The sequence below is a fragment of the Pan troglodytes genome, chromosome 9, assembly GCF_028858775.2.
Source record: "Pan troglodytes isolate AG18354 chromosome 9, NHGRI_mPanTro3-v2.0_pri, whole genome shotgun sequence".
NCBI classification, from domain to species: Eukaryota; Metazoa; Chordata; class Mammalia; order Primates; family Hominidae; genus Pan; species Pan troglodytes.
The window spans coordinates 22,965,734-22,977,455 of record NC_072407.2 but is presented as its reverse complement, the minus strand read 5'-3'; the positions used below and the strand labels follow the sequence as shown (position 1 = coordinate 22,977,455).

Genomic DNA, 11,722 nt, shown 5'->3' with positions numbered 1-11,722 from the left:
TCCTGAAACCACCTACTCTTTATTTATTTTTTTAATCACTGTCAGGTGATGCTCTTCTGAGAATTACTCAATCTCCCCAGAGCGAACCTACCTCCCCATGTGCCTCTGAGCACATCTCTCTGCATTTTCTCTCATGCCAGGAAATGGGATCTGCAAATTCCTGTTTGAAACCACCCTTTCCATTTGTGCAGTTTCCCCTTTTCCCTCCCCAGAAACATTTTATAGCATTACTGCCTCTCCCTTCTACATCTTCAATGTTTCCTTCTCTAATGGATCCTTCCATTGCAACTGAAACACCTCATCTTATTTGTGGCATAAAACACCATCTAAGCAACCATTCGTCTCTATCCACAGCCTGATTTATCTTCTTTATTTTAGAAAAAAATATCTTCCAAAGAGATTTCTGTACTCATTATCTTCATTTCCTCACCCTTCCTCGTATCTTCTCATATCTCTAACTCCCTCTCTTAGCTAGATCATTAAATTTATGTTTTTTGTTTGAAAATTTATTTGTGACATGGTAATAAAGTCAAAGCTTTCAAAAATAATCTTTAAATACACTCACTGAAAACTGTCATTCCCATTTTAGGTCCTCAGGCATCCTTGCCTTGTTAACAAAGACATATCCTATTATACTTACTAATAAGTGTATATTAATTCACAAATATTTAATAATAAAACAATATATATTTTTTGTCATACAATATATACATTGGTCTGCATTCTTTTTAAAAAATCTAACAAATTCTGCAGGGCCTTTTATATCAGGTTTGTTGCTCTTTCTGGGTAGCTACAGAGTATTCTATTGCATAGATAGACAGTAATTTATACAGTATTGATGGCCATTTTGGCTGTTACCAGTTTTTGACTGTAAATAACACTGCATTTATTAACTCAGTACATAGATCTTTTGAACATGCACAAATATATCTCTAAGATAAATTCTTAGATGAGGAATTACAGAGAGAAAAGGATGATACTTTATACATGCTTCCATATGTTGAAAACAGCCTTCATTGGAAGTTGTATCCATCTGCATCCCCAGCAGAAATGAGTGAGGGTACCTGATCCCACTCCATCCCCACACTGTATGCTATAAAACTGAATGGTTTTTTAGATTTTGGTAAATAAAATATAACTCTGTAATTTCAATTGGCATGTCTTTCATTATGAGTTGAATTTCTCCTCTTTCCATATGTTTAGGAGCCATTTTTATTTTTTAGAAATTGTGAATCATGACTTAAAGTTATTTTCTTATTACCTTTTTCAATTTTGAATTATTAACATCATTTAGAAAAATTTGTATCAATAGAGAAAATTTATACTTTGGCTATAACATACATTACCAAACATCTCCCAGTTTATTTATTTAATTTTATTAATTTACTAATTTATTTCTTGAGATGGAGTCTCGTTCTGTCACCCAAGCTGGAGTGCAGAGGCACAGTCTTGGCTCACTGCAAATTTCGTCTACTAGGTTCAATCCATTCTCTTGCTCAGCCTCTCGAGCAGCTGGGATTACAAGCGTGTCCCACCACAACGAATTAATTTTTGTATTTTTAGTAGAGACCAGGTTTCACCATGGTGGCCAGGCTGGTCTCATACTCCTGACCTCAGGTGATCTGCCTGCCTTGGCCTCCTAAAGTGCTGGGATTACAGGGGTGAACCACCATGCCTGGCCACAGTTTATTTATATCTTGATTATGATGGTTAATGTTATGCTAAAAAAAAAAAAAATAACTTTTTTTTTTTTTTTTTGAGACAAAGTCTGGCTCTATCAGCCAGGGGAGTGCAATGGTGTGATGTCAGCTCACTGTAACCTCCACGGCCTGGGCTCAAGCCATCCTGCCACCACAACGTCCCAGGTAGCTGGGACTACAGACATGCACCACCACACCGGGCTAGTTTTTGTATTTTTTGTAGAAACGGGTTTTCACTATGTTGCCCAGAATGGTCTCAAACTTGTAAGCTCAAGCAATCCACCCACGCAGCCTCCCAAAGTGCTGGGATTACAGGAGTGGGCCATCACAGCTAGCCTTCTTTTTGTCTTTATAAATATTTTCTTTAATATCTTCTGAATTGTATCCTATAATTGAAAGTCTTTTTCCACTTTGATTTTAAAACTATTTGGCTATGGCTTCTCCAGGTAATTGTATTTTCATTATAAAATTTTAAGTAGTGTATTTGGATTTATCCTCAAATCATATGTAAAGTATGTTTCCACCTTTACTTATTTCACACAGAAACTCAGTTGTCCCAATCCCATTCATTCAATTGTGCCTGTTTTACACACTACTTTGATATACAACCTTTATCATAATAGGCATACATTGAAGATATTAGAAGTCCACTTCCACTACTGCAATAAAGCAAATATTACAATAAAGTGAATCACATGAATTTTTGGTGCCCCAGTACATGTAAAATTTATGCTTACACTATACTGTATTCTATTGAGTCTCAATGGCATTATGTCTAAAGCAATATGCATGCATTACTTAAAAAAATACTTTTTCACTAAGAAATGGTAACCATCATCAGAAACTTTATCAAGCCAAACGTTTTGCTGCTGGAGGGTCTTGCTTGATATTGATGGCTGCTGAAGTGGCTGCTGAAGGTAAGACAGGCTGTGCCAATATCTTAAAACAAGACAACAGTGAAGTCTGCCTCATCAACTGACTCATCCTTTTATGAAAGATTTTAATGTAGCATTCAATGCTATTTGCATAGCATTTTATACACAGTAGAACTTCTTTTAAAATGGGAGTCCATTCTCTCAAACTGCGCCACTGTTTTTATCAAGCAAGTTGAACAAGATGGAATGTGATGGGAGAGGCTTATCTCTATTGGATATGGGACAGAGGCCAAGAATCATCTCAGGTAGGGTTTGTGTCTCCAATACCTCTGGCCACTGATTTGTCCATAGTCCTCATACAGGAAATAACAAGTCTGTCCAGCATCTTCATAAGCCTGGATTGCTCACCAGCTTTGACTCCAGCTCCTGTACGCATCTCCTGAATTAAGCAACACAGAAGGGTTCTCTGAAGTCACTGAATCCCAGAAAGGCCCTCCACCTTTAGCACAAGGGAAGTCTTCACCACTGGACAAAGGAGAAAAAGATAAGGGTAAGTACCAAGATTTGTCTTCTTCCATAGTCAGTCATGGTTTTTGCTATAAGATCGTTTCTGTTTCCACCTAGGTGCTACAGGCAGGGGATCATGAGCTTGTTTCAGGAAAAGACAGGGGACATGAAGTTTCCTTCTGGAAACTGAGTGCTGCCAACCCAGACTGTGTGAGTTTCAACTGGAGTCCCCCCATTTGATTTATCTATCTATATCACCTCCCTTATTCCAATCACTGAACCTGTCCTCATAGAGAAAATGCTGCCTCTCACATTCATTTAAGGAGCTAGAGGACATGCAAGCATTGCTTCACAGAGTTGAACTGCTGTAGAAGCAGGTTTTGTTGTTTTACTTACTTTTCTAAATTATTATTCCTTGCCTGTCTGGAAAGGTTCAAGGAAGAAATAGGTGGTCCAAACTGAAATGACTGAGGAGTGTTTCGTGAGGGAAGTATTTACAAAGATGTGCAAGGTTAAGGGAAAGAGACAATGCATGGGTCAGCACCCTAAGCAACAATACATAGGGGAGGACTAAGTCCTCCCCTAGGCTGAAAGGGAGAAGGAAGGAGCAGTTACCATTGTCGCCATAGCCATAGCTGTAGCCATAGGGGTGGGAGAGCTCCAGCAGGCAGGTGGAGAAGCCTTGCACGGCCAACACACAGCCACACAGGCTGATATGCTTTGGATCTGTGTCTCCACCCAAATCTCAGGTTGATTGTAATTCCCAGTGTTGGAGGGAGGGCCTGGTGGGAGGTGATTAAATAGTGGGGATGGTTTCTCATAAATGGCTTAACACCATCCCCCTTTGGTATTGCCTTAGTGATAGTGAGTTCTCATGCAATCTAGTTGTTTAAAAGTGTGTAGCACCTCTTCCCTGTCTCTCTTGCTCCTGCTCTCACCATGTGAGATGACTTGCTCCCCCTTTGCCTTTCACCATGATTGGAAGCTTCCTGAGGCCTTCTTAGAAGCAGAAGCTGCTATGCTTCTTGTATAGCCCACAGAGCCATAAGCCAATTAAACCTGTTTTCTTCATAAATTTCCCAGTCTCAGGTATTTCTTTGTAGCAATTCAAGAATGAACTAATACACAGGCAGAGAGCCAGGAGGTGGAAATCCCAAGTGGCTCTCCTTGCTGTCTTCCAGTCTCATCCAGGTGTCTCCCAGTGTCTCAATTCCACCAGAAACTGGAATTAAAAAGAATCCCACTGATGTGGTGCATAGAAGCCACTCTCTTGGGGTGTCAAACAGGATAGAGAAGAATGGAAAGCAAATCATCATAGCAAATGAGACTATCCCTCTCTCCTTCTTATATCCTCCTAATTCCTGGGTCAGTCTCTGTCTACAGGTGATTGATTCCTGTCTCATTTCAGCTCTTTCAGACTACTTTAATGTTCGGCATGTCTTTCTCTACTGTCACTTCTATGCAGAAATGTTTGCATTCATCAAAAATGCATAGAAAATAAAATGTAATTTTAAAAAGAGAACATATTTCTTTTGTTTAGAATATAAGTTTGACCCCTCTCATAAAGACACAAAGTAGAAATATCTTAAATAAGAAAGTACAGTGGTGCCTCTGGGTCACTAGGTCCTGAATCTGCAGATTCAACAACCCACAGGTGGAAACTATTCCAAAAATAAGGGTATGGCGGAGGTGTGCATGTACTGAACAGGTACAAACTTGTTTTTCCTTGTCATTACTTCTGAAATAACACAGTAAAACAAGAACTTACATGGCATTTGCATTTTGTCAGTTATTCTAAGTAACTTAGAAGTGATTTAATGTATCTGGGAGAAAGTGCATAGGTTTTGTACAACTATCACATCATTTTATATAAGGAAATTGAGCATCTGCAGATTTTGGTGTGTGCTGGGGTTGCAGCACACACATCTGCCATATGCGAAAGCCCCTGTGAATACCCAGAAATGACACTCTTTGAGATCAGTGCTGGAAGCTCCAAGGCATCGTACATCAGAATTCCAAAAACTGCTACTCCCGAGTCCCTAGAGAGTTGCCCTCATACTTGTGATCCTATATGGTTCCCAGCCACACCAGCATTTCAGCATGATGGAAAAAAAATAAGGAAAGGAGATGCGTTGCTCCTGCTATTGGTCCTGTGAGCCAGGACTTGCTTACATCACTTTTGTGCATCTTTCACTGAACAGCACCTGGTCATAAAATGGCACCCAGCATCAAGGAAAACTGGAATGTGGGTCCTTGTGCCGCTTTTAAACTCTCAGAATTTTTATGTGACCAAACAGGAAAATGAACACTGGGGCAACCTAGCAGTGTCTTCTGCCTCTGTCTCTGATTCTGTACTCACATCAAGATTTTTCAGGAACTCCTCTGAAATAATGAATCATGGGGCAGAGAACCATGCAGAAGTCTCATGCAGGGCTCCAGGGACCAGGGGCTGGCATTGGGCCTGCTCTTCGTGTTGTGAACTCACGAAAACACTTTAATTCTCTAGGCCTCGGCTTCATCTTATGTTATATTAAGATAATACCATAGATGATCTTTAAAGAACACATGCTAAATGTTGGTGATACCACAGTGGAAAAGACAGGCATGACTAGTCGTTATGAAGCTTCAGGTTTCATGAGGAAGACAAACACACCATTACCCTAAATATAGAGGGACAATGTGTTTAGTGCCCTGCGTGTGGATAACAGAGGTTCTCCTTTTCCTCCCATTTCCTTTTTGGGCCAAGCAAGGCTATGGCAGCTTGTCTCTCTAAGAGAGCTCATGATGGATGCACTCACTCCTGATGCTCCTCTGTAATCCCAGAGGAGGGTGAGTCTTCTTTCCACCTGGAGGCCTCCTGTCCCTGTGCATTCTCGGGATTCCAGAGGAAAGGTGGCCTCTGATAGGCAAAAAGGAACTCCTGAATTTGTTACTAAATGGCTTTCACTCTTCTCTATTTTGTTCCCTATTTGACCTGCTTCTCTTTCTCTATCTGAAGTTGGCTTAGGTTAGTTTTTTTTTTCAACCCACAATTTTGCCTGCCAACTTGGATTTAATCTTGAGAATCCCTCCTTTCCTTTACCCACTCTAACATGTATAATCGACACAGAGTCGTGTTGGGTGTAAAGGGCTGCTCAAAGACTGGATCATGAGTCAGCCCTGCTGGGCTCAAATTCATACTATATAAGTCCCAGAATGAATAATTCACTTTTTTTGTGTTCCAATGCATTATCTGACATATGGGAATAATACTCATTCTTACCTCCTAGGCTCTTCAGATAATTAAAAGAGACAATACCTAATAAACTCTCCATCAGCTGCTCTTATTCTCCCAGATTAGACCCAGTCCTCATTCTCCAGTTGAAATCTACATGAATATCTCTCTTTATACTCCAAGCCCTACATATCTCCTATTTCCCCTCATGGACTCCTCACATACAAATGTTTGCATCAACAAAGAAACGAACCAAAGATCTCCTGAAAGAAAGAATGAAATAGGTTTAAATTGTGTATACTCAGCAGAATACTCAGTAGTGCCCCACAGATATTCCCACACTTCAATTACCTGCTTCAGTGGCACTCAGGCTCACCCTCACTTACTCTTTCCTCTGCTCTATTGCTGAGCAATTCAGCTCAGACCCACACCCTACCCAAAACACTGTGTACAAAATGCTTCTAGGTGTTCAGCAAAGCCACACTGAGTCCTTATTTTAAAGGCACATCAGTGGTCAATTTCAGGTTTTGGGCACTCATCAATCATTCTTCTCAACACAGATAGAGCTGTCCACAAATAGAATTCTGATGAATGAAATTTTCTGTACCTAATTAAACATGGGTGTTCTAATAACTTACATTGTGCTTTCATTTTTGTTTTCCATTTCACCCAAATATACCATTACCATTAGGCTTCTCATGCATGCATTCCTTCACTGAATGAATGTTTATGAAAAGCACAGTGTGCTGCTCAGGGAAATAGGCACTAGGATTATAAAATGTAAAATGTGGTCCTGTCTGCAATGACTGACATGCTGAGTTATTTCTCACCCACCAGGCCCAGCCATTTTCACACTTATCCTAGCGAAGGTCACATTTTCCTCTGGTTCATAATGCATGGTCTCCTTTCCTGTCCATGGACGATCAGTCCTGGTCATGAGGGTGTCACAACCACCTCTTTGCATATCTGAATTCCTCCCCCTGAGAGAAAATTTCAGGCCCAGGATAGAGTAATCATCGGGTCCACAGCCCTGGCCACTTGAGTGGGGGTGTTTTGATCCTAATGTTATTCCCATGTTAGCACAGAACTTGTGTGGCAGTAGAGAGAGGTCAGGCTTCAGAGTCAACAAGAACTGGATTTCAAACTGGATTTGAGGACCCCCAACTTTTGATAGGTGACTTATTCTCTGTGAGTCTCTGATCTGCCTTCTTTAAATGAGGACAGTAAATCCCACATGGCAGGGTGGTGGGGAGAATCAGAGATGATACAGCTGGTGATCCCAACTGGTTTCTGTTTCCAGGGTCACCAGACTAGGGTTTCTGAGCATGGATCCAACCATCTCAACCTTGGACACAGAACTGACACCAGTCAAAGGAACTGAGGAGACTCTTTGCTACAAGCAGACCTTGAGCCTCATGGGGCTGACGTGCATCGTTTCCCTTGTCGGGCTGACAGGAAACGCGGTTGTGCTCTGGCTCCTGGGCTTCCGCATGCGCAGGACCGCCTTCTCCATCTACATCGTCAACTTGGCCGCAGCAGACTTCCTCTTCCTCAGCGGCCGCCTTATATATTCCCTGTTAAGCTTCATCAGTATCCCCCAAACCATCTCTAAAATCCTCTATCCTGTGATGATGTTTTCTTACTTTGCAGGCCTGAGCTTTCTGAGTGCCGTGAGCACCGAGCGCTGCCTGTCCGTCCTGCGGCCCATCTGGTACCGCTGCCACCGCCCCACACACCTGTCAGCGGTGGTGTGTGTCCTGCTCTGGGCCCTGTCCCTGCTGCGGAGCATCCTGGAGTGGATGTTATGTGGCTTCCTGTTTAGTGGTGCTGATTCTGCTTGGTGTCAAACATCAGATTTCATCACAGTCGCGTGGCTGATTTTTTTATGTGTGGTTCTCTGTGGGTCCAGCCTGGTCCTGCTGATCAGGATTCTCTGTGGATCCCGGAAGATGCCGCTGACCAGGCTGTACGTGACCATCCTGCTCACAGTACTGGTCTTCCTCCTCTGTGGCCTGCCCTTTGGCATTCAGTTTTTCCTATTTTTATGGATCCACGTGGACAGGGAAGTCTTATTTTGTCATGTTCATCTAGTTTCTATTTTCCTGTCCGCTCTTAACAGCAGTGCCAACCCCATCATTTACTTCTTCGTGGGCTCCTTTAGGCAGCGTCAAAATAGGCAGAACCTGAAGCTGGTTCTCCAGAAGGCTCTGCAGGACACGCCTGAGGTGGATGAAGGTGGAGGGCAGCTTCCTGAGGAAATCCTGGAGCTGTCGGGAAGCAGATTGGAGCAGTGAGGAAGAACCTCTGCCCTGTCAGACAGGACTTTGAGAGCAATGCTGTCCTGCCACCCTTGACAATTATATGCATTTTTCTTAGCCTTCTGCCTCGGAAATGTCTCAGTGGTTCCTCAAGGTCTTCAAATAGATGTTTATCTAACCTGACAGTTGCGGTTTTCACCCATGGAAAGCATTAGTCTGACAGTACAATGTTTGGATTCTCCTTGATATTACCAACACATTTTCCCTGTTATCTTACACTGAATCTTTCCTACTGAACACTTTTTCTACAATTTTCTTTGTAATAAAAGGAGTTCCTGTCCACAACCCTAAAACACTCTTTATACTTCTTTCCTACCTGATAGCATCAAAAAGGAAGATTCCTTATTAATCTCTCAGACTATGTTCCCCTGAAAATCATGTTCCCTTCTATGACTGGAGGCATTACTGCAGTTAGAAGCTCGATTCTTAATAAGTGAGTTCTGCTATCTCTACATTCCATTGAATTCTCAGATACAGAGCAAAATAATGTCCTTAGAGACAGACTCTCTCTTCATAAAAACACTCTCACCAATTGGTTTTATAAAAAGGCTTCTCCTGTCATTTGTTCACAGCATGGCGATATGTTGGCCTTGGTTTCTAGTAAAGACAACTGTGGCCCCTTCCCCTTGAGAACTTTTAAGTGCTTATTTAGCTCTTCCTGGACTAATGGACCAGTGAGGAGCCCATAAATGTGCCCCAGTTCTATTTTGGCCATTGGAAACCTCAATATTGGTTTCAAAGTGGAAATTATCTTGAAAACCATTTTTTATTTGCTTACAGACTCTTTCAGTTGTAGAAGAATTCTTCATACTTCCAGGTTTTGTACAAATTGTTCTGGCTGTAACTTTCAGTTAGTTAAATGGCCATTAACATGAGAGGCAAGACTGATAACATCTGACCTTTCCATGCTAATGTCAATTATGGTATCTTAATAATAACTTACAGTTGGTATAGAATTCTGATACATGCTTGACATAGATGAACCTGGAAACATTCTGCTAAGGAAAATAAGCCAGATACGAAAGAACAGTAAGTTCAAATTCTACCAGGTATCCAAACTAGGAAATTCGTGAACACAGAAATTAAACTAGGAGGATCCTGGTGCTAGATGATGGGGAGAATATGTAGCCATTATTAAATGAGCACAGAATTTCTGTATGGAATAATGAAAAATTCTTAAAAGGGACAGTAGTAACAGTTACAACTTATTGTGAATGTACTTACTGACACTGATTGTACACTTAAAATGGTTAAAGTTGTAAAATGTATGTTATGTAAATTTTACCACAATTAAAAACAGTTAATTATAGAAATGGGATCAGTACAAAATTCAGGACTATTCTCCACCAGTGGTTATAACTTCCACAGATAACTCAAGCAGGCAGAAGAGATTATCAAGAGAAAATGTGACATCACAGCAATTAACCCTCACTGAGGGGAGCTGACAACTGCAATTTGAGTTGCAGGAGACTGTACAAAGTAGCTGTGAAACCAATAAAGAGGTATATAGTTTTCAATTTGTCCAACCAAATTTATTGGTGGCACTTATAACACTGTTCACAATGTTGAACTCAGGTCCCCTCAGTCCAGATCCATTCCTCTTCCAGGCCCAGCACTCTGCTGATGCTGAATCCCATCTGTTCACCCTCAATTTCCAAATGCTGTAGTAGGACATGGCTGTTGGCGAGGGTTTCCTACAGGTCGGAGGAAGCAGGAAGCCAGTGTTTGCAGCCAATGCTCCAGGCAAGGAGCTTTGATGTGATGTCTTCAGTTCAGGCTGAGGGTTATTGGGAGAGTCCACTCTGGGAGTCTGTGATATCAATTGTACAGTTTTGGCTAAAGATGATGTCTATCATGAGGAATTCTGTAGAAAATTTTCACCTGGCAATTGAATCAAATAAAGTTTGTCCTCACCTGGCAAACTGCTTATCTTGATGTCAGTGACATTTCTTTTCTTTTGACGGAAGAAAACTTCAACTTCGAGAAGGCTTAGATTATATCGCTGAAGCCCATTCTGAACTCACCTGACCTCACACATTGCTCTACTACAGCACTTATAACAGTGCACTGAATTATTTGTCCTCACCTCTTTCTCTTCTACCATACCCTCAGTTCTTTAAGAGCAGAGAACATGTCTTTGAATTTCTAGTGCAACAGACTAGGTGTGGAATTTAGAAGAAGCTCAGAACTATTTTTCTCAAGCAGCTCACACCTGGGAGTCACAGGGTTGTCCAGCATCTTGCAAAGGCTAGCTCGGTCACCAAGTCTCACTGGAACTCCTATAAGCACCTCCCACTTAACAGAGTGTCCTCTGCAGTTGGTCATTCTGAGAACAGCTGTTGCCTTTTATTGCAGGTCTGCTCACTGCCTCTGGGAAGAAGAATGGAGGGGATGTGGGAGTCTGCTCATGAGCTGCCTTCTTTCCAAGGTCAATGATATCACTTCCTCTCAGGTACATGTCAAGGAAGAGCATGCAGGACATCCAGGAGTGTTCTCCAGAAAGTAAGAAATGATATGAAAATCTCTCATGGCACCTTTTGGGAGCTGCCATTCATGACTATTTTTTAGGCATGAATTCAACAAACATTCAAACCTAATTCATCAGGCACTGTGATAATTCTACATAAAAGCAAACGCCTTTCAAATAAGCCTCTCACTAATATATTCTATGTCTATAACCAAACTTTTCACCTTCGTGAAGAAAATATATTGATTGATTCCGAGCAAATGCTGAGCCTTCATGGCTATTCACTGATGCTCTAGTATACCTGGGCTCAAGGACACTGAGTCATCAGCCTCAGAAGAACCAATTGGATCTGTTTCTCATCCTGCTTTTGCCAATTAGGCTTGTCAATATAATTTCCTAATTTATCAAAATACAGCACAAGTTAATGAAACAAGAGTATGAAAGAAGAATTGTGGTTTCCATAAAACTAATGTGAGTGCTTAAATGGAAAATAAATACAGGTTCCAAAATTGTTAGTTTAGTAGCTGTGAGTCTTCCAACTCTACAAGATTAAACAAAAATGAAAAATATTGAACAACATTTTTAGACAGAATGTTATGCATCTGATGCTAAATTCTACACTTAAACTAATCCAAACTGCA

At 41.3% G+C, this 11,722-nt stretch overlaps 1 protein-coding gene across 1 annotated transcript; it reads left to right on the top strand.

The window, feature by feature from the left end:
* The first annotated feature begins 2,891 nt into the window (after positions 1-2,891).
* On the top strand, positions 2,892-8,907 carry MRGPRX1 (MAS related GPR family member X1). The gene is made up of 2 exons (XM_001173536.6): positions 2,892-3,125; positions 7,597-8,907. Exon 2 carries the CDS (start codon positions 7,622-7,624, stop codon positions 8,588-8,590), a length of 969 nt encoding a protein of 322 aa, XP_001173536.3. The 5' UTR covers positions 2,892-3,125; positions 7,597-7,621; the 3' UTR covers positions 8,591-8,907.
* The last annotated feature ends 2,815 nt before the right edge of the window (positions 8,908-11,722 follow it).

Excerpts from the sequence above, each read along its gene's own strand:
- MRGPRX1 (XM_001173536.6), top strand. The coding sequence starts at position 7,622 with ATGGATCCAACCATCTCAACCTTGGACACAGAACTGACACCAGTCAAA.